The 24,362-nt window shown below is 31.1% G+C and overlaps 1 protein-coding gene across 4 annotated transcripts; it reads left to right on the forward strand.

Annotated features, from left to right (window-relative positions):
- Nucleotides 1-734: 734 nt before the first annotated feature.
- Nucleotides 735-23,020, forward strand: LOC126743907 (zinc finger MYND domain-containing protein 11). Of its 4 annotated transcripts, none has more exons than XM_050451178.1 (13): nucleotides 735-875; nucleotides 1,374-1,689; nucleotides 4,049-4,112; nucleotides 4,171-4,313; nucleotides 5,656-5,893; nucleotides 5,949-6,162; nucleotides 6,219-6,415; nucleotides 13,445-13,561; nucleotides 13,622-13,919; nucleotides 14,437-14,614; nucleotides 14,672-14,783; nucleotides 14,840-15,007; nucleotides 22,305-23,020. In XM_050451178.1, the coding sequence occupies exons 2-13, from the start codon at nucleotides 1,502-1,504 to the stop codon at nucleotides 22,431-22,433; spliced, it is 2,046 nt and encodes a 681-aa protein (XP_050307135.1). In that variant the 5' UTR covers nucleotides 735-875; nucleotides 1,374-1,501; the 3' UTR covers nucleotides 22,434-23,020. The 4 variants fall into 4 exon arrangements, with proteins under 4 accessions (XP_050307135.1, XP_050307136.1, XP_050307132.1 ...); XM_050451179.1 differs by lacking the exon at nucleotides 735-875 and adding an exon at nucleotides 891-1,187 and having other exon boundaries at nucleotides 5,659-5,893; XM_050451175.1 differs by lacking the exon at nucleotides 735-875 and adding an exon at nucleotides 892-1,187.
- The last annotated feature ends 1,342 nt before the right edge of the window (nucleotides 23,021-24,362 follow it).

Here is a 24,362-nt window from a genome sequence, read left to right on the forward strand (position 1 = left end):
GATACAAGTATATTAAATAAGAATAATTCATCCTCTATTGACTCTATGTGTTAATAAAATGAGGATATTATTAACCTAATGGGAATGCCTTTAGATGTATTATGAGAAAATAGCACAAAAATGTTGACAACCTTTTCTAATCTGTATAAAATTAAGGTAGTTCAGTGCTAACAAAATAATTTTAAACATTTTTAGATTAATTCTAATTTATATAATGTCTGTTATAATGAATTATTGAATATTATGTATATCATTTTAAGTAATTTTTTTTTCCAAGAAAATTAAATAATAAATGTATTAAAGCAAAAAAAACATTGTTTTATTTCCATTTGTCCAATTGGTGATATGTCGTACACTATTGTTAGTACACTTTCGTAAATTATTGCAGTAAATTAACCTATTTAGATATGTAAAATAAAGCTGAAAAGTTTTATTTTTGTTCAGATCAATATTTGATGCTAACACCTAAACAAAAAGGCTCTTTTCTCTATGAGTAACCTTTTTGATTAGGCGTTTGCTTTAGATATTACGATTAAATGATAAGATTGTCAGATTAAATAAAATGTGATTTCCCGCCTTAATTTGGCCACGCCTTTCTACCATTTCGATTGGTCCAATTAGACACGTCAAACTGTCAAGTTAGTTGCAACAGTTTCCGCTGCCAAGCGAGAGGCCGCTAGCTGATTTGTCAGAAGAATTTCTTTCAGTTTGTATGCAACCACCACTTCTCTATATATTTGTGTACTGTGTGATGACGTATAAAGGGCTAATTGGTGACGTCACGTATCTCAAGCGGTTATAACTATAACCGCAATCACGCAAAATGGCGGTCACCTAGTAGTGGTCATTTACTTTTCATTTTATTGGCAGTCCAGGTATTTTTATTAAGTTCGTGCTTGGTGCATATAAACCCCTATAAAGAGCTTATAAGACGTATAATATGGCCTTCATGACTCCATTATATTATACTTTGAAATGCTAGGGTTTTATGCCCCCTCTATCTGCCAATAATACCAGCTGACTTCCAAAAACGTTCAATTTAGTCAAATGTCAAACTCAACAGTGTCAACAAAGCAAAAAAATAAAAAAAGCTGAATTTTAAAGAAACTGTAGATTATAGTTTTTTTCCGGTTTTTACCGATTTATACGTCTATTTTTGTGGAAAAAAGCTATTTAGAAATCTGCCAGTATGTATGATGATTATTCCTAAAATTCCTCCCACTTTCCAATATACACAAGTTCCTAAAACATAACATAGACAAGGGCAGGAAGCTGCTGTTACATGAACTGTTTTATATTTTAATAGGGAAATCATTTCTCTATACAATTTTGGTATTTAAAAATATTTCAATTAATCAAAAAAAATTTTTCAGTCATGTTACCATATGTACTGTGGAGAATCTGATCAAGTGGGTGAAGAATATCATATTCAATTAAAACCAGTACATATAGACTTATTAAGTGCAACTTGACTAAGTCCCATCCATATTTAGCATTAAAGATGCCAATTCGCAGGCATTGTGATCCCATTAATGTTAAAAGAATCTGGGATGCCATACGGTCTGTTAATGTCACCAAACAGCAGTCGGATATCACCAGGATTACTCATTATTTAATGAAGAATGAGAAGTGTACACAACAACAGGTTGAACTGTATCTGAAGCAGTGTGTTAGCGATAAACTTATAATGTAAGTTAATGGCTTTTGGAGACTCAATAATCTCAAATATATTAAATTCTTTTATAACCTTAACCTAACTATTTTGTTCACATATTTTATACATACATAGTCAAGGGCACTACTACACAGATAACAGCATAATACCTCTTTTCCTTTTTCAAATAATTGCTTTTTGTTAATTTTTTTGTTTTGGAAAAGATAAGTATGTATTTCAATTACGATCCATTAGCTACAAGACTAATTTAGGGTATGTATAGCATTTGCCTATATTGTACAGGTCTGTGAAATCCTATCAGTTAACTATGATATATTTTAATATATACTTAAAATTGGACGTAGTTATGCATAATGCGACCAAGCGCCAGAATGACAATTGTAGAAAAATACAATTAAGTTTTGAATGCCCTTAAAAATCAATAAAATCTAATACAGATCTAATTTTTGCAAGCTATGTCCAAGACACTATTTCAAATTATACTATGTAAGCTTTTAGCAAAAAATAATAAAGTTTAGGAGTTTTGATAAAAAATGTCACCTAGTGTGGTTATGCTTTTTTACTTATTATTAGGTTTTTTTTTTACAAAATTGAACCACACGCCAAACTTGTCGCATAGCGCGTTTATGCAATGCCATGTATTTTCTTTTTAGACTATATATTTCGACTGACAGCCCCATTTTTCATTAAGGTAGTTCATGAACAACTGAAAATTTTGTTAGAAACACTGACTTAAAATGAAAAGTGACTAAAACCTGTACAGATCTTTTAGAAAAACCTGTAAAAACAATTTTTATTTTAAAGTAAAAGAAACAACAAAATTACAGTAAAACTAAACTACTTTATTTACTTACATAATAAGCTAAGCAAATTACAACTGCATAGGTATATCATACCTTGAAATACTTCAAATAAAACTAGAGTTTCTTTGTAACAACTAAATTCTATTACTGCCCCATTTCATAGTAGCACTAGATAGTTTGGTATCTACTTATCTTTAAATTTATTTCATATGCGCGATTTAGTATAATAGCAGTCCGTTTCAGCATTTTTTTAAAATTTGAATTAAATCACTCAAAAAATGTCAGTTGACATTTCCTAGCTAAGTTCGGTAAATGCACCTGCGAGAAAAATGATCAAAATTTGACAAATATCACATGATATATTGCCTATTTTTCGGTGCCAGATCACGTGACCGAACTTAACTGATATTTGCATTACTAAGCCAAGCGCCCAGTATCATGGTGTTTAATTGACCTATTCAATTTCGTGGCATTTAGTCGTTTTATGCAAAATTCAACTAGTGTTATCAACTGTTTGGCGCTTAGTTTAATTTAAAATATATCCTTAACGCTCGAGATTTTTTTCGCAGATAAATATGGTATTTGGCCGTCAGATGACGCAATAATACCAATAAAACGAATTTGGCGTTTGGTCGCGTTATGCATAACTATGTCCAATTGGTCTTTGTATATTTATTTATATATTAAGTCTTTAGGATACAAACAGATAAAATCCAAAGAAAGTATCCCGATATTACCATAATAATTTAAACTTACTATAAATTAACAGATAAGCAATAACAATCTGTAAGTAATATCTAACTAAATACTCAATCAAAGATATTATGCATTGGGTTACAGTATCACAAAACAATTACCTTACTTATCTAGTCTTAGGAACTTAATTTTTAGTCTATTTTTAAATTGTAACAAATTTGTTGCAAAGAAATCCAGGTTAAAATCATTTCATTCTTACCAAAATGAAGTTCTGTGATTAATTTGTTCTACAGTATAGAATACAAGAGTTCAAGATTTCTAAGTCTACCTGCAGGTACATTAAACCTAATTTTAGAAAGAATATTTGGAGAGTCTAACAAGTTGTTAATAATCATAAATAACACTAAAATTCTAGACATAGTATGTCTTCTTTCATGTTCTAGAATGTTAAAATGAGACCAGGCTAAGTCATAGTCCACAATTCAAAAAGGAGTTTTATAACATAAAAAAACTTTAAAATCTATTCTGGATTGTCTCAAGCCTGTTAATGTAATTTTTTTATCCACATTGCCATATTACCAATACAAATTGTAGTCATTTGTGTATGATTTATATATTATGTTTTTTTACTGTGCACTTTTAATTTGAGAGCCTGTCTTGAGATTTTATAAAAGCAAACACAAAACCACCTACCAAACTCATATTGAATTAAAATTTAGTTTTGCTATCAATACAAAAATATGTGACTGTTGGTGGGATAAATTGTAATTTCTATTAACCTCAGATAACAAATTTTTTGAAAAATTTTTTGCCCAATTTATAGACACAATTATTTATATTTTTATTTGATCATAATAATTCTTATTTTAAATAGGCAAATAAAGAAGAATGGTGCAGATGGACCTATCTTTGTTTACAAGATTACTGAACAGGAATTGGTATGTTTATAGAGAAATTATAAGTAAATCATGTTTTACTATTTTTTGCTTTATCTAGCCTGAATTTGATGGAAAAGACTGGTATTGCTTTGAATGCCACTTGGCTGGTGAAGTCAATGTCTGCGCAAATAACTGCTTTAGGGTATTTCACTCAGACTGCATTCAGAGTGCTAAAAAGAAATTCCATAGCCAGAAGAGTAGGTAAGGAATTGGTCATGAAATATTAATTACATGTATTTTTATGCTGTTTATTGTCATTTTTATATTTTCTTTTATTCTTGCTAACAGTCAGGAGGAGATAAATCAAAGGTAAACTTAGAACTCGTTAGTTTAAGCTTTTTTTCTCACAAAAATTACTGTTAGTACATTATCTTCCTTGGACATTGATTATTCACATAAAATTTAACACGCATTCTATGAGTGTTCTGAAATATCTGTGAACATTGAAGGCTATATTTGTTTTGAGTACTTTGAATATTCCTGGAACATTTTATTAGAACATTCACTGAATATCAATTGTCAGATGTTACACCACTTCATGGCTCTTGGACCTTCAATAACAATTTTCTTTTTAATTCAAAAGGTTTTTGAGTAACTTATACACAAAAAATTTTCTTATAGTAAAAAATGCTCTTTTTAAGCTAAAATCTTTAAATTATTTTGTGAAAATATTCTTAAGGGGTTACACCACCTTGGAGATGGAAAGAAATTATATTTTGGTATTTTACTGTAGTAGTATAATTGAAGTGTAAATTGAATTTTCTGTGTGAATAAATGCAAAAATGAACGCACCACAGCCTATTTTATATACAGGCATTTTTTGAAAAATTGATTTATTCCCCAATTATAGATTTTTTTAGAAAAAATGCTATATTTATGCATGTTTTTGTTGATTTAAATTATAGTAAAACAGAATCTATTAAATATTTTTAGAAAATCCTATGACAAAAAAAGGATTATTTTATAAAAGTTTTAGTATAAAAATTATGCAAATCTGTAAAAAATTGTGAATGATACAGGCGGAACCGTTTTAGAAAAACGCGGCCGGTGCGGTTCCGATCGTTCAGATACACATGGACTCAAGTAAAAAAACACTTAATGGTTTGAATTCGAATTTTTTTGAAAGGCCAAAGGTGGCATAACCTAAAGATAAAAATAATGAAAGTTTCCTAATATGTCGCTATCGAAATCATTAACCCACACAGTCACTTTTTTGCACGCATATCAATCAATTGTTTTTTTTATATGAACCCGAAAGTTTAATTTTTCCCCTATTTCATACTCAAAAGGAATAACATAGGTCATTGATCTTTCAAATTGCTAGGCAGGTTTATAGTTATATTTAAATTCCCAAACCCCAACTTGATTGACGAAACGCCCTGAATTGATAAAATCTCACATCATGCAATTCACAAATTTCCTTATCATTCTTATTAAAGGGTGAAAATATTATTTGCTGATTGAAAGAATTAATTATTCTGTTAATAAAATACAGTAGGTAATTCATACAAATTAATCTTGACTTCTTTTTTTTTTTTAATAGTAGCTCCTTACGCTTCAACTCCACATCCAATTCAAACATTGACCAAAGCTTGGAAGCCAGTGACATTTTACTTAATGAATCGAGAAGTTCATCGGGGCCCAACCAATCACTTGTAGACTATACGTTCGATGAGACACTCTGTACCGTCTGTAATATCGTAAATATTGACGGGTGCGATTTGGAACAGGCCGAAATGAACTACTTGCTTAAGTTTGTGTTGCATAGAATTCGAGCTTGGGTATGGAAAAACTTCAAAAAAATTAAAATGTCCGCTTTAATGTAGTTTTCTTTAGTTACCCAATACCATAACGCACACCATGGCAGAAGAAGATAGACCGTCTTGGCTTACAGATTCTGAGCTTACCTGGAGAGCGAACCAACTATTTTTTGAACACCGCGACATGTCAGTGATTGAGGTTAATTTAAATACTGACACTTATAAAAGACTGTCTGACTTTCTCGCTGATATTTTGACGGTGGAGCATAACGTGGCAGTATTTCATGGAAGTAAGTCGGGAGTATTTCATATCCTGGTTGTGGTTAGTTTTTAAACTGTTTTTCAGTTGATTCCCAAGAGTACCAAGCAGCTGAACTGATGGTTAGGGACACGCAGCACGACTTGACCGAATTGAAAAATTGTACGGATTGCTACAAACATAGTAACGAGAAAATTAACCCACTTTGGTTTGCCTTACCTTGCCGAAAACCTCATGATTTAGTGTGGGCAAAGCAGAAAGGTTATCCTTACTGGCCTGCTAAGGTATACTATTATTCCATTACTTATTACCTCATTTAATAATATTACTATTAATGTTTTTGAAAACAATCAATTTTTGAGTGTGTTGCCTCTCATTGTACTTACATACATACAGTGTGATTGTGAACAAGGGACACATTAATTCCTGGAATTTGGATTACTCTGGAAATAGGCCTTGTTTTGTTAATCTAAAAAATGTTCAGCGTTGTACCCAGCATATTATAATAATTATCCTTAAGCAGATTTGCTTTATATTATACAGAGTCGTTTGGAACGACTTAAAATTATCTTCGTTGATTGATTATGATCAAGTGATGTATCCGAATATCAACATTGTTTTTTACCAACAAATCAACAGTAGCTAACTTAATAACTACTTGCCAATATGTACAGAATGCTTTTAATAAAAGAAGACAGATTTTTGATAAATTAAGGCGTAGTCAGATAGTAAATTTTCTCTATAAAAGTAATATGACAAATACTTTAATTAAATTACTTGTCTCCTTTTTAAATGACAGGCAGCAGACATAAAAAACCTATGTTCAAGTCAAAGGTGCTAAATCTAATGTTTATACTAGGACCACTGTGGTTCCCCAAGGATCAAATTGGGGACCTCTGATGTTTTTAATTGCTATTAATGCCATGTTCGGTTCTGTAGGTAATTCAAAGACCTTATGTTTTGCATAAAATATACATGGAATTAATTTCAATAGAGGATTGTCAGAATGTACAAAGAAATTTAGAAAGAGTTGTATGTTGGTGTAATTTGTTGTTATTTTAGTTTTAATGTAAAAAAGAGATGCTGTATGTCTTAGCCCTTAACAAAAACATAATCATTTATAGTTACAGTATTAACCCATTAAGGCCCAACTTTTTTTTTTTAATTTCTATTTAAGTTTTGGTTAACATGTTTGTTTTTGCTCAAAAAAATTAAAAAATTTTTTTTTTTGATTTTTGGGTAATTTTTTTGATCATTGGCTCAAAAAATAGACCGTCCTCATATGAGGACGCTGGGCTTATATAATATATGTAATCCTATATTTAAATATAAAAAAAAAGAAATAAGTAAATACAAAAACTTCATATATTACAAGATAAAACTAATGTACTGATAAAAAAATCAGAGGTGTTTATGAAACATGAATTAAAAAACTATTTTTTTTATGAAAATTGTTAAAACAATAAGGTACACAAAGAGTGACATTACATTTCGAACAAAATGTGCGGGGTTTACTTTGGCATGTGTTAAATTGACATCTCCTTTGCTTTTCTCTCTTGGCTACCAAGTGATTCTTGCCATCATATTTTACGTTTTCTGTAACATTACTCCGAGACGTATTTGACAAACTCAAGGGACGACCAAAGGCTACTCTTCTTCCACGACCAATCTTTAGGTATGAATAAGCCACATCCATCCTGAAGTCTTTTATGGATTTTATAGGTATGGATCATGTTATAGAGAATTGAGCTATTTACGATCGACATGTCTATCACTCGAGTAAAAAGGTACCAATACCATTTTTTGCCCCGTACTGATATGTGATGTTTTTCAAGCAACCAATCATGGTGGTCCACCCCTCCCATATGCTTATTGTAGTTGGCAATCAAAAGAACACAACCACCTTCTTTTTTGTCCACCTTTGTACAATAGTGGTCGGTAAAAGTGTATCAAAGTTGGTTGCCACCGAAACGCACCTGCTATCATTCCATTTGACTACAAGAATTTTTTGGCTACTGTCAAAGTGCCAGTCATAGACCCTCTCGGTTCCTTCTCGAGTTCTTTGGTTGACTTGGTGGGACACTTGGATGATCGATTTTCCCTTATGGTTCCTGTGGCTCGGAAGCCTTTTTCTTTTAGGCTACACAAGAAGTTGTAACTCGTAAAAAAGTCTAAGAAAATAATATGTGTCTTTCAGGATTTTTTACAGTTTTCAGCATACTTGTTACGACTCTTGTCCCTAGAGGAATCTTGGGCTCTGCTGTTGATTTATTATCCTTGCCACAGTACAAAGCAAAGTTGTAGCAATACCCATTATCACTACAAAGCGCCCATAATTTGTATCCAAACCGTATAGGCTTTTCTTTGATAAATTGCTTTAGACCATGGTGTCCAAAATATTTTACAATCATCTCATCAATCGATAGAAATGTATAGAAAACTCCCCATTGCTGAAATTTATATTATTTTCTGCCCCAAATAATGGCCCTATTTTGAATGACTTATCGTCTTTGTTATCATTTGCAAGGGAATTGTCAGCAAAGTGAAGACAAGATTTTATTTCTTTGTAGGCATTTCTGGAAAACTCATTTTTCACTAGAGGAACACCCAAATCTTCTGTTTCAGACCAATAGTCTCTTTCACTTGGTAAGGCATGATAGCCAGAAAAAATCAAAAACCCGATAAAAATTCTGAGATCCTTCGAAGTTAAAAAAAAATCATGTTTATTTTTCTGTTGGGCGTATCTCATGGTCTCTGTTTGAAGAAGATTATAAAGATCGTCATCAAAAAACTTCTCAAATATTTGTAGTGGTGTTAATTCCTGTAATTCTTCTTTTATTTTGTGGAAAGCTTCGGCACAACCTTCTTCTTCAATATTTTCATACATGGGTTCTTCCCTAGTCCATTTTGGTGTCCAGAATTTAGTGCTGCATGCAACCTTTTTCCTGTTTATGAAATTTGACAGCGGTGGATTATCTTCCGATTCCCAATCATTTTGTTTTTCTACCTGTATCTCCACAACCCCTGGGACGTCCTGGACATCAACCGCCCCTAAGTCACCATCGTCGATATCGTCTACGTCCGTCAATTCATCCACCTCGGGAGGTAATAGCGCAATATCAGCATCTATTTGGTTAGAATAGAGATATTCCACCGCATCGTCTAAGTTCTTAAAACTATGTCTATTCATTTTTTGCCAGTCTAAAAATAATTTAAAAAAATATGTAATAACCCAGTGTCCTCATTTGAGGACACAGAGATTTAGGTTAGGTTTTCGACTAAAAAAATTCAACTAATATCATAATATTTTTACAATATTTCTACATCTCTTTGATTGTAAAACACACTAACGAAAGTGTCTTACCCCTACTACTAAAGGAAATATGACCTATGGGCCTATAGCAGGTCTTTCTAGTCAAAATCTTTAAGAAACAATGTGATTTTCGCCGGACAAGTAAACACAAACACTAGTAAATACCACCTGCAGAATATTGCGTAGGCATTGCTCTAATGCGTTAGACAGCCGTCAGCAATCGCCAACCTACTCGGGCGCTCTCATCCCCAACAATTTCTGGCGTCATCAAATGATGACGCTGGGCGCTAATGGGTTAATGGTATACAATAACAAGACTGTAGGCATGAGAAAGAGGCATTTGTCTTGTATATTTACATAACGTTTTAACTAATAAAATTGTTCTTCTATTCTATGTGAGTACTAGACAAAAAAGACTCTTAACTTGGATTTTCTCATTCCATATCAACATTTTAAGGGTTCACCAATCTATAAAATGGGCAACTTTTTTAATATTTATGCTAGTGACTTAAATATAATTGGCTTATAAGCTAATAAATTAATAATTAGCTTATAATGGCTTACAAGACTTGTAAGTGGCAGATTGTATAAATTGCGATTTTTGTTCCCTAGATATTTAGGTCGTTTTTGGTTGGCTGTGTACGTATATGATGTGGTTTCAATAGTATATACTTTTACTTAAAATTTTCAGCTATTAAAATTGTATCTGTAATTGCCTTTTGGCTGTTATGCATTAGAAATTAATAAATAAAAAACTAATGACATTTCTCCCAAATAAAGAAATTGCAATAAGTATTTTTGCTCAAAACATACAAATGGTCGTACACCATATGATAACTCAATAATAATATTTTTTTTATTAATATTATACACATTATTATTAATTAAGTAGTGTCTGTGCTAAGTATCTTATATTGTTTTTAGTGTAGCCGACTTTAATATCATAATGTTAGTCTATTTTGAAACGTTTGATTTTGTTTAAGTTATTGGAATTAATATTTTTAAAATTTTTTTTTGGGAGGTCACTTTACCCTTACACCCTACCACATTTATTAATTCTATAACTAATTTACAGTATACTAGAAACCGTGCAAATATTTTGCCAGATCACTATTACAAATTTAACTTGTAACGTCTAGGTGTAAAATATGTACCCGCGTGCTTATTAAATAAACAGATAAACTTAACCTTGAATACTAAAATACTTAACCCATTAATATTTAAAATTCTGTGAAAAAAGGAATATTTTACCTACTTAAATTTAAAATAATTCAAATTTTTCTTAAGCATTTGTGAGTTAATTGGGTATTAATTCCTAAGAAAATTACGAGAAATATTATATATGTCGTGCATATACTTATATGCACGACATATACTTTTTAGACTCAGGTGGTAGAATATTATACAGTTTTGTTAAAGATTATTTATTAATAATTATAAACAATTATTTAGTATGCTTAAGTTACCTCTAGCTCTTGCCCTTGTATTATGATTGTGATTCATTCTGTTTTTAATATCTTGGCTGTGATGGTATGAACAAATGGATGTTATATATAAAGTTCTAATGTTGGTGATCTGTTCAGTAAATAGATTTTCTGTCAGATAAAGTTTTGGCTTGTTACATATACTTTTTAAAATAACCTGATGTACAATATTTAATTTATGCACTGCGTTATGGTATAATCCTCCCTCTACCAAATTGCCATATCTCAAAATTGACTCAGTAAAGGATTTATAAATGACAAGGAAGTTCTTTGAATTTAAAAATTTTCTTATAATGTAAAATTTGTAAATTAACTTTTTAAATCTATTTGCTAGATATTCAGTATGTAGCCATTTAAGATTTTGATGAATGAATACTCCAAGGTATGTAGTCTGAAACTTCCTTTATTTGATAAGTATTTTCAATTGAAAAATATGAATAATCCGGTCTATTTACCCCAGTGACAGAAAAAGCAATATGATTTATTTTTGTTATATTCAGGCTTAATTTATAAGTTTTCAACCAGTTTTTTATTTTATTCAAGCCTTCTGTAAAAAAGTAAGGTTGGATACTGTAGAAAAGTAAGACTACCTAAAAATTAAGGCGGTGTCATCTGATTACGAAATAATTATTCCATTAGTTCATTTAATATCAAGAAGAGAAGTTAGGTAAATTATAAACAAAATTGGACCAAGTTTTTTATGCTATTTCTATCTTTATAATTTCTTTTTTTGCTTAATATATTATTGACCTTAAGTTGTCGTCTATTTTGTAACTAAGTTTTCATTGTTTCAGTGTATATAGTACTGAATTAATTCTCCTGCATTTTTTTTTTTTAGGCATTTTATATGTTGTATACATTTTTTATATTTGTTTTGTAAAATCTGATTTGATTGTATTTATTTTCTGAAGCTTTGTCAATAAAATTCGTGTACATGTACCAAGTTTCCAACAATAAAGTACTTGGAAAAAAAAAAGAATTGAAAGCCTTAGCCAGGTGAATAAAAACGCCAAGATATTTTCTGTTATTATTCACATGGCTAGTGATATCAGAAAAGTGAGTTCGCGTAAAGCATGTGTAGTACTACTACCTAGTAAAAACCTATATTGTTTATCTGGTATAATATTATGCCTATTTAGGATTAGACTTCCTTATAGGCCTTCTTCTTTAACTTTTCTCACAAATTTTAGCGATTGGTGAATACGGGTAACAACTGATATTTTAAAACTAAGTGTACTTGCGCTGTCTTATAAATTTTGTTTATTATGTAGAGTAGGGGTTCAAGAATTTCTACATGGGTTTTTTTTATTAATGTAGCAGATATACCATTAATACCTGGACAACTTTTGTTTTTTAATTTTTTTAATGAATTCATTTTTAGTAACCGGAGATAAAAACCTACATTGACTATAAGGATTTTGAAAATACAGAATATTTTTGGGTTTTTTCGTTAATAGATACAATTTCCAATACAAAGTCTGATACCTTTCAATAGGAGTTTACAGTGACTTACTGTTAGCACCAGATATAACACGATCATAACGTTTATTGTAAACATTTACCTTACTTTTTAATATCTTAAAGTCATGGTAATGTATAATAGCAGGGCTCCTAAAATCGATGTTTGAAATATTAGGTTATTTCTAGCTTTATAAGCCTTTATTCCTTGTATGTTTTTGTGAAAAATATTACTAATTGTTTTTTCTTTCTTGAAAACAATTGCCGAGATATTGCTTACAAAAATACTCAAAATTGAATAACTAAACCAAAAATTACAGGCTATTTCATATAAGTTCCTCCTTATTTTTGATATAAGCGCCATCATCGCAATTCTGAAAATATAATAATATAATATAGTAATCTCTAGTCTAATTTCTCCGCCTTTGCATACCACTGTGTTTTATCAGCGGTCATTTTCTTATAATATTTATTTAATTTAAAACCAGATTCCGGAGGACTTTAAAAATGTATCAACAAGCGTATTTAAACATAAATACAAAAAATATTTATTGCAGTAGAATGGGTATATCTGGCGATCATCGCGTTTATTAAATATGTATGTATTAGGTATGTTAAAGCTTATTGGATGTTTGGCACTTGTTGGGAGATACCTAGTAATTTATTTTGGAGGCAACAAAAGAAACAAAAAAGAAATTATAACTTATTTAATGAGGGAGGTTAAACACGAATCTTTTTTAAATTGCCTTTAGCCTCCTTTTTGCCTATATTATGGTTAAGATTTTTTTTAAATTTTAAAGCATATGATATTTATTATCTTTGTATCTAGTTAAGATATAATATTTTATTGTAAATTGGGCAAATAAACGATTTATTATTATTATAAGTAAAGTGTCGTTTTTGATATCGTTAAATGGTCATCAGTTACCCCGTATGTAAATCTGTCTTTTTGCACACCTGGGTGCTAATAAGAAAATATGATATTTTATATTTAGTATTCTTATAAATGGGTTGTAAATAAATAAATAAATTTAGAACACCCTTTCCATATATTTTAGGTTATAAAAGAGACCCCGTTTCACTGCGATGTGAGATTTTTCGGTGGGAAACACGAACGTGCACTGATACACAAGTCTTTTGTTAAACCTATAACAACTACCAAGGAGAGCCTAAAGGTTATCATTTATTTATACCTAAATTAAAAGAACAATATTATAAGCAATGAATTATTACAGATCAAACCTTCCTTAGCCTTTACTAAATCGTTAGAGGAACTGATTTATCATCAGAAATTACTCAGGGATCCGCACGAGTTAAATAAGTTTCTCTCAGATTCGAAATCTAAAAAGACTGGAAAGAAAAGTTTGTCGCCCGTGGAGGTGGTTAAACCGATAACCCCAAAGAAGAAAGGTAAACAGCCAGTGAGTCAAAAGACGCCTGTTACTTCTCGGGCTAGTACTAGTGCCAATGCGAGTGGTGAGCCGAGGAGCAGAGCTAATAGTCATGCTAGTAAGAGAAAATCGTCTCTTACAGGTAAGTTAAACCCAAAATACAATAAGACCTTAATTCTAAATTTTGCCGACATATGCCGGCCTATATTTGGGTACAAATTCAAATGAGTGTGGCTTTAGAAAAAGTTTCAGCACAAGTTCGTGTCTTGTTAAAATAACCGATGACATAAGATGCAATGAAGAAAAAAAAGACTCAACGTGCCTTACATGCCTGGATTTTAGTAGTGTTTGACACCTTGGAATACGACCTACTTTTATCTGCCTAATGTTTTCGTTTGAAATCCCTTAAAACGCTGTTAGTGTTAGTTATTCTAGATAATACTTGATTAATAATGATAACACTTAGATAAATTTTTTTACGGCAACTATATGCAATATTTAGAGATATTAAGTATTTTATTAGGTGCTGGACTCGAAAAATTTTTATTGCTTTCCAGCTCCTTTTTGCATTCCGTAGGTAAAGTATTTGTTAAGAAAAACTATATGTATTGATACTCCGATGTAAATAAAAGTTATTATCATTATTATAAATATTTCAGCCTCAGAAACTTCAGATTCCTCCAGAAGCAGAAGCAAAAAACCAAAAGGCGAACACGAACCAGAAAAAGCGTCCGAAAATGCGATCTCGGGCAACGTTATCGACATTTCCGACTGCGAAGACGACGATGAGACTGAACAATCTTTCAGGGGAAACAACATGAGCCAAGACTCTTTTAGGTACAGTTTCCTTTTATTCATTTTTGATTCAGTATTAAAAATTACTTCACAACTTAGGTTCGATGAAAGTTACGAACAAGTATCCAGTTCCACAGAAAACGAGAAGAATGGCAACCGAGAAGCTGGTTTACACCAACTCGACCAGCCATATAGCGATTCAGTTGAAAAGGTACAAAAAGAACATATTAAAAGCCAGTTTTTATTAAAAAATGGTTTTGATTTTAGATGAGAAGAACTTTAGAAGCGTTAACTGGTAAAGGAGAAATTATCAAAAGTGCTATGGACCACATGCAGTCTGAAATTGATAGGATTATCAATGATAATAATGACCATTTGAAGAGGCTCTTTGATTCGCATAACGCACAAATTTCGGAGACTAAAAAGAAACAATGGGTATGTACATATAAATGAAAGTATAAGTACGGTAGTGGCAGAAAGTGGAGCAACTTTTAAAAAAATAAAATTTCTTGACAACTAACAAAGGAATAACAATGATATTTATCAACAATACTTTTGGTCAAGTAGGTAGTCTTAAATCAGATAAGAATTGACCTTCTAAATATTTCTGTTTATTTTTAAACTGATAAGAATTTGTGTACCTGGCAAAAAGTAGAGCAACATTTTTTTTAGAACTTACAAATCGAATAATATTAGTTTAATTCCAGCTATTTACCGGTTGCATTAAAAGCAAAGTTAGTTTACAATGCCTAGAGGACGGCCTTTATCCGTTGATTTAAAAACACGAATTATAGACTGTCACAAAAATGGTGAAAAACGAATCAATATTGCATGCAGGTTTAGTTTGAATAAATCTATAGTATCGCGAATAATTTCACGTTATGTGAAGCATGGACATGTTTTACCTAGAAAAAAAACAGGAAGACCAAGAAAAACCGATAAATATTAAGATAAACAAATTTTGAAAATATCTCAGAGTGATCCATTTTTGGGTTCAAGTAAAATAAAGCAGCGTTTATCAGAAGAATTAGGCGTTCAGGTATCTTCAAGGACAATAAGAAGTAGATTATGCGAGGCTAAATTATTTGCAAGACGTCCAGCAAAAAAGCCCTTATTATCTGCAAAAAACAGACGATCCCGTCTTCTTTTTGCTCGATCTCATTTGCACTGAACAAATGACTGGAAAAAGATAATATTCAGCGACGAATCAAAGTTTAATTTGTTTCAAAGTGATGGAATAGCATATGTTCGACGTCCTGCAAACCAAAGGTTAAATCCCAGATACACTTGTCCAACAGTAAAACATGGTGGTGGATCAGTTATGGTGTGGGGCTGCTTTTCCGGTTTCCGAATGGGGCCACTTCATAAAATTGATGGGATAATGGATAGATTTATGTACAAAGATATTCTGGAAAATGAAATGGTTCCATATGCAGACGAGAAAATGCCCCTTAGGCACATTTTTCAGCAGGACAATGATCCAAAGCATTCTTCTAAATATGTAAAGCTTAGTTTAGGCCAAGTCAATCACCAGATTTAAACCCCATCGAGAACCTATGGGAAATTTTGGATAGGAAAACTTACAAAAATAAGGACGAATTGTTCAATGCATTACACGAAGCTTGGATTAATATGGACCCAGTAATAATTTCTAGGTTACTGCAATCTATGCGCCACCGTTGTGAGGAAGTTATCAAAAATGATGGATATTTTACAAAATACTAAAATTGTAATTGTATTTCAGTTTTTACTAAAAGAAAAACATCAATTCTTAAAAAGTTGCTCTACTTTTTTCCGCCCCAGAATTAATTTTTGTACATAAAAAATATAAACAAAGAATATTAAGTTAAGTTGTTGATAGATTTATAATGCTTAGATCTTATTGGTATTATATTTCCAATATGTACTATTAAAGTATACTTACAGAACTATTAAAACACAAGAAAAAGTGACTAACCGTTTCCTAATTTAGCCTTAACAACATCTTGAGGCAATCCTTTTCTATCGGCACGTAGAGTACCCGTGAAGAAGTTTGCCGCGTAACAATTCTAAAACCACCTTTTGGGAATGTCCTTTTCCTCCTATCGCATCAAGCTGAGTAGTATATACCAACATTTGGAGAATAACGCCATCGGGTTCCGTCAACATGTACTGTTTTATGCCATATTTATGGCGCTTATTCTTTATGTACAGCCGGAAAATAAGTCTGCCTCCCCACAGTACCATTGACTCGTCCAATGACAGGTTTTTTTCAAGGATAATATACTTGGTCCATCTTGAGATTCAGAAATTCCAAAACAGGCCTAATTTTGTAAAGGCGATCAGCTGGTCCTGTCTCTCCATATTCCGGATTTTTTGAATAATGTAGAAATCGCATAATAAGCAAATAGCGATCCCTACTCATGTATTTTGAAAAACATGTAAGATTAAATAATCTGTTAATAAATTTAATAAATATGTTTTTTCCAGTAGTCTTGTACCCGATTAATTTTTATGGTGCCAGTATGAAAGGTTATTTCAATAAATCGAAGCAATTCTGCTATTGTAAGATCTTTCCATTCGGAAATTCTCTATCGGGAAGAGGCATTTGACACTCTAAATCGTGATATGCGGCTAGCTTAATTAAATTTCTTTGGTTTTTCTAATACTTCAATTGCCTTTCTAAGATCCTACCTGACCAACAGGTTTCAATGCGTGGAGATTGATTCTCACCCCTTATACTCAAAATCTGAATTTATTTCTGTGACCACTGGAGTACCTCAGGGATCTCTATTAGGATATTCTCATTATACGTAGCTGATATGAAAAATACTATATCTTATTCAAAATTACAACAATCTCAGATTTATACATGGTTCTCATTAAACTCCTTACTACGCTTACAAACACAATTTAATTCCGACTTAAATAATTTACATATATATTATGCTAAGTCTCACAATTTGAAACTAACCCTTTTAAAATCATATCTCTTATTTCTAGAATCCAGTAGAAATAATATAGAACATCTTAAAATACACAATACAATAGTACCTGTGGTTAATGAAGCAAAGAATTTGGGTATTATTTTTGATAATACTTTGTCTTTTTCAGCCCACATAAACACAGAAATTGCGACTGCTTATATGCGCTTAAAATATTTAAATAATCTAAAGCGTCCCTTACCGAGTGAAACCAAGTATTTTTTGTGCAACTTTTTAATATTGTCATTGTTTGATTTTGGTCATGTAATCTACAATAACGCAATTACATCTGCAGTGTCATCTTCTATTCAAAAAGTGCAAAATTCCTGTATGCGTTTTTATTTTAATATTTGCTACATTAGTCATAATACCCCATATCTTAATAATTATTTATTCTTTTAATGTCAAATAGTCGCAAATATCATACGTACTCCTTCATATACAGAATTTTAAAGTCAGGAAACCCACCATATCTACTTTTCAATGCGCATGAACACAACCCTAATACCAGACGGTTTAATATTTTTAGGGTTCCTCAACATACAACAGCAGCTTTTCAAAAGTCATTTAGTTAGGTTGCAGTTCATTTGTGGAACAATTTGCCTCATTTTGTTAAAGATTATTCTTTTCATATAAGTACAAGAAATACATAAAAAATATGCTTATGCAGTCACAGTATGATCCCTAATAAGTAAATATGTATTGAGATGAATGTGATTTGGATTTTTTCCAGTTTTTTTTCATTCAGGTTGTGTCATATTCATATACGTAGCTGTACTGGGTCAAGCCTACACTTACATTATCGTTTCTCATTTAATAAGATATACCTATATCATATTATATATACTTATATACGAGGCATGTTTTTATAGTAAGTGCCGTTTTTAAATTACGACGCCGTTTGATCGAGTCTTTGTTTGTTTATGTGATTTTAAAATGCCGCCGACTGTGAAGTGTGTGGAGTAATTCGTTTTCTCTATGCTAAAGGCTTAAAAGCAGTTGAAACGATCAATGCAACCGCGTACTGTGAAACTTTAAAAAAACTGCGCCGCGCAATTCAAAACAAAAGGCGTGGCATCCTGAGTGCAGGCGTCGTTTTGCTCCACGATAACTCCACGACCACCCTCCATACAGTCCCGATCTAGCGCCTAGCGACTACCATTTGTTTCTGAAGACGCATTTGGCAGGGAAACGTCATTCCGATGATGAAGAAGTAAAAACGTCTGTGCAGCAGCGGTTGTCTGGCGGCAAGCTTCTTTGACGACGGATACAAAAGCTGATACGACAAGTGCCTTAATAATAATGGAAATTATGTAGAGAAGTAGAGGAAAGAATGCTCTTTCAGGTTAACAAAGTTTTGTTTGAAAAAATTTACTTCTTGATTTTTTATATCAAAACGGTACTTACTTTAAAAACATGCCTCGTATATTGGATGTGTTTCCTGTCCTGCGTTTCCCTGATTCAGGCGTTACCTACTCCTGCCCCGTGTACATAAATATAAATAAATTGTTTTTTTTTATATTTATGTACACAAATAAAAAGTTTTCAATTTCTTTCATTATCAAAATGAATAAAAAAAAATATTTTTACGTAAGGTTTTTTTGTTTTGTTTTTATTTTGTTTCCTTTTTTGTTGCTTTTTCTTAAGTATGTATCACTTAAAAGTGCCTCTCGGAGAGGTACTTTTGAGAAACGGTCAGAGACAACCAAAGAGACGTGCAACTAGATAGAATTTTTTATCCTATTATTTTTGCTCTCTTTAATCTGTATATATTGTATTTCATTGTCTCTCTCTTCCCTTATAAAAGGTGAGCTAAGGTGGCGCCACAATACTAATCTTTCGCAATGCTAAATGTATTTAATTATCAGAGCAGTCAAGAGAAAACATTCTTCCATCTCCGTCTAGATGAATGCAAAAATACGGGATAGCTTGTGTCCAATTCTCTAGTATTTCTAAAATTATAATTAAGTACGGCAATAGTGCAATCCTTGGTCAACATGAACACGTGAATTTCAATGTGGCTGAATAGTTGTTGTTACTGATTAATTTTGTTTTGTTTTACATCATTAGTTGAGATTTTGGACGAGTGCTTAAATTTTACGTATTTCATTACCTACCGAATTTAGGTGAACTTGGTTACAGTAGTTAGTAGTTGTAGTTTTTGGTAGGATACAGATTTTAGTGTTTTGACTTGTGTTAGGAACAGAAATATGTTCATTAAGGTAATTGTTAAGGCTGTAGTTAAAATAGGTATTCCATGGAGGTTCAAAAGGAAAAAACAAATAGTCAAATGAATTTAATTTTTATAATCTAATTTAAAATAATTACCAGAATAACATTTGTTCGGACTATCTGTGCTGACTATTTGCTGCTATTTTAAATTTAGCTGTAATCTTTCTGTTTTATTCTTTTAATTTATTTTTATTGATTAAAAAAATACTGCATCATAAATAATGAAACATGTGTATATGTATTTCATATACATACAAATTTAACAGTATATTCATTATTATAGAATAGAACAAACTTATCTATTCTTTACTAATTAGTAGAAAAAAAGTTTTAACACTTTCCAAATCAATTTCATTCATTCTGGATACCTGTTTCGCTAACGATATTAGCATCTTCCGCAAAACATTAAACTTTTTTTATTTTAAGTGTTACACGGATATATTTTTTGGAATATTATTATAGTACTGTGATAATTAAAATCTTTTTATATTTTAATTGCATTTATGTATATGCATGTTACTGTTACCATCTTAAATTATAAATTATGAAAATAATTAAGAAAATGCATGCACATATTATAGTTATACCATATACTGAAAATACAATTAAATTTTATCAAATTGCCTTGTTTTAATTAAAGTCTGTCATCGTTATAAGCAATTAAAAACATATAAATAACTTTTTATTCGTTTTAATTAAAATCAGCCGTTCTGTCTCAGAACATAATTATGATGTTTTGACTTCTGAGACATAACGGCTGATTTTAATTAAAATAAATCATTAAATGCTTTATAGCCGAGGTTTAAATTATGGCGGCAAACGCTATCTGCGCCATCTACGTTCACCTTTCACGAAGAGAGACAAAGATGGAAACTAATCGGATATTTTATTAGCGCGCAGTTGCGCGTCTCTTTGGTTGTGTCTGAAATGGTCGGATTACCGAACAGATGGAGTAAATGATGTGCGCGAAATATAGGCCCGCCCATCGATGCAACCTTGGCAGATTTAGACGAGGAGAATTATGCCTACTTATTTTAAATTATTTTACCGTATAGCTTTGCTTTGTAAGCAGCAATTTGTAATTGAAAAAATCTGTAGTTGAAATTTGACCGTTTGGCATCCAGCCCTGCTTGATTAAAAAATGAAATTTAGCATATTTTTATTTTTCAAAAATCAAGCCTTGGTACGAGCATTTTAAAAATTATGCGTAGGTAAAGTAGATTTCTAGGCATGATGTAAAAAAGTTTATAAGAAAAAGTTGTTTAGAATGCAAAATTATGCCCGAATACCGAATTTCATAACCATAGGCCTACTTTGATTTTTACAAATTTCAATCTCTAATAATTAAATATGAATAAAAAAATTCATTGGTACACAAAACGTAAAAATCAAAGTAGGTCTATGGTTATGAAATGCGGTATTTGGGCATAATTTTGCATTCTAAACAACCTTTTCTTATAAACTTTTTTATATCTTGCCTAGAATTACTACTTTACCCTCCACTTAACCTACTTATAAAATTTAAAAAATGTTCGTATCAAGGCAAGCTTGATTTTAAAAAAATAATAATATGCTAAATTTTATTTTTTAATCAAGCCGGGCTGGATGCCAAACGATCAAATTTTAACCACAAAATTTTTTGTCATTTTCACGTATAAATTCGCTCATCCTGGGACACACTGTATATTAAAAATATTTATTACCTGCTGCTTCTGCTGTAAACTGGAGTTTTTGCACTTTGTTGTATGCTGGATGCTCGTTATCACATGTTTTATATATATGTTCATAATCACTTCCTTTTCAGCAATGGTCAAATGTTTTCGTACTCTTTTCTTGGGGGGTGACAATGGGGGTGTACGTGGCGCGTCAGCCATTATTTGTTAACAAACAAATTAACAAAAAAATAAACACAATCTCAACTTTTCAATATTGCGAAGATTCAAATATTCGAATGGCAGAAAATTCAACCAAAACGATCTAAAGCCGCTCGACTAATAAAATTATATAAAACCCCAAGTCATGAACCCTATCGAGGCTCAAGGCCACACCTCCGGCGCAGAACGATCACGTGACCACTCCATCTGTTCGGTAACCCAAGTATAGCTAACTTCACTTACATCATACGTACAATTGTTTTGTAATTTCTGATATTGGCAAATAAACGTTTTGAATTTGAAATATGATAATATTTTAAGTTCGCTAATGAATAAAAAACGAAAAGTTTCTAATTTCAAGACGTTTGTTGAATATAAATTTTAAGTTCTATTTTGCTAACAATCGCTCTTATATGAAATTACTGGGAAGAAAACCCTTATAAGAACACTCAAACTATTGGTGGTATGTTTCCCGAATGCTCTGTGCTATCCAGGCAACTGGGTCTTTTACTTACTATAACCTATTATACAATACACTATTATATTACATTAGTACCAGATACCTACTACTGTTTAAAAGAAGTAAATAAAAAGAACAAATATAGTTGATTAAATTACACAATAAATAAAAAATGTTTTTTTTTAAATTCATTTTTATTTCAGTGTTATAACTGTGAACAAGATGCCATTTACCATTGCTGCTGGAACACCGCGTATTGTTCACAAACTTGCCAGCAACAGCATTGGCAGGCAGAGCATAAAAAAGTCTGCAGGCGTAAAAGGCAAGCCTAAGATTTGTTATAGCTTTTAGATTAAGTTTTTCGATCTGTACCACTATATTTGCTGGGTAAATTTAGCTAATAAGATGTATGTTTAAGTATCAATAGTACCCAGAGATGTACATTTTTTTAAGTATATAGGTCAGCCCAGTTATTTTAGGGGATGTGTATCTTTATAGAAATTTGCTTTGACGTAGGTCTCGTATTAAAAAGCCGGATGTGCCACCAGGAACCATTCTGATCTACATATTTTTAGGAAATTTTTTAAAGTTGCTATTGCATATAAGTTTAACTATTTTCAAGATACCCAACTCGTTATTTTATTACAGGACGTTTAGTGGCAAGTAATGGTTTCTGGTGGGTAACTTATGTGAATAATGATTTAATTTTTTTTTTAGTTTTTAATCTAGAATGGTCATGATGAACTTGATAATTTTAGGGCTTGTTGAAAATATTCATTTTTTATTGCACTTTCTTCTATTAGTATAGGAGTCAAAACATTATGTTGTGTTCATTTCAATTTTTTTTTAGACTTGGTACATACTAGCAACATAAATGTAATTAAACATACAAACTAATAAAATAGAAGTATTAATTTTTTATATTGTTTCATTTATTTACATGTTATTTGTATCAATATACTATACATTATTGGTTATCTTTTTACAAATAAGCAAAAAACTAAATAAAACAAGATAAAATATTCTTGTTTAGAATAATTACCAAAATATTGTCTTGTATATTTGCACATTTTTTTAAACTTAGTACATAAAACAAATGTGAATAAAAAAAGTGTTTGATCGAGCGTTTCATGAAGAATCACAGAGATTCAAGAAAGATAAGTAATTTTATCATGTTGGTATATTGATAACGGTAATAGATTTAACTATCGAAACGTTGGTTCAAATCAGGTTTTCAAATAAAATAACTAAGTATTTCTATTCTTTTCAATTTCAATTTAAAAAAAGTCAGATAGGATATTGAAAAGAAGAAACAAGCTCAGAGGTAGATAAGTAGAGCCTCAGTCCCTGGGCATATAAAAAAATTATTGGACCTAGATTGAACGAAAGGTATCGTTAAAGATTTAAGTTCATATTTCTTTTAAATACGTGAGATATTATACGTACTTCCTCTTTGCAAAAATTGAGCGTATGAGATGATATTTCCTAAAATGATTTTTTTAAATAAACTTGATACATATTAGCAGCAAATGTTTATCAGATTAATCATTCATCAAAATCGAATTATTAATTTTTCTATATTGTTCCTTTTCTTTTACACATAAAATGCCTTCTTACAAGGGTTTTTCTCACAAACTCATTATTGGTTAACAATAAATATTTAATTTCAATATCGTATCCAGGTTTATTTAATATTTATGTAACAAATATGCTGTATGGATGTAATATCCACTCTTGGCTAAAGTAACTTATAATTAGACTAGAGTATTATTACCTCTAATATTACATACATTATGCAATTGTATACCATATATTAGTGATGGGAGAATCGAGTAAAGTCTCGAGATCGCTGCTCAATTTATCGATTCTTACATCTCTCGAATGCGCTTTCGAATTTCGGGTCTCGTTTTTCAATTAAAATCGTCTATGTGACTGTAAAATACTTTAAAATAAGGAAAAAAGGTAAAGTGAAAATAAATATATTTGTATATTCTACTACTATACAGTAATTCATTTATTTTATTTATTTATTTCAACACCGAGCAGAGACAATTTACAAGAATAAAGTAAAATATAATAAAAGTACAGATATACAGTGTGTTAAGAGTTCAATTTTCCGATACTTTAACCACGTGGTTTACGTCCAATTTTATTGAAAAAAAACCATATAAATGACCCCCTTCACCCCTGTGAAAGGGAGCCATATCAAAATTTAACTTTTCGAATTTTTACGACTTTACTGAAACTCATTTTTCTATAAC

This window comes from Anthonomus grandis, chromosome 13, assembly GCF_022605725.1.
Source record: "Anthonomus grandis grandis chromosome 13, icAntGran1.3, whole genome shotgun sequence".
NCBI classification, from domain to species: Eukaryota; Metazoa; Arthropoda; class Insecta; order Coleoptera; family Curculionidae; genus Anthonomus; species Anthonomus grandis.

Bases quoted from the DNA above. Each gene is read 5' to 3' on its own strand.
- LOC126743907 (XM_050451178.1), top strand. From the start codon at position 1,502: ATGCCAATTCGCAGGCATTGTGATCCCATTAATGTTAAAAGAATCTGG. The intron at 4,113-4,170 runs GTATGTTTATAG...TGCTTTATCTAG, and splicing joins AGATTACTGAACAGGAATTG to CCTGAATTTGATGGAAAAGA. The intron at 6,416-13,444 runs GTATACTATTAT...CATATATTTTAG, and splicing joins ATCCTTACTGGCCTGCTAAG to GTTATAAAAGAGACCCCGTT.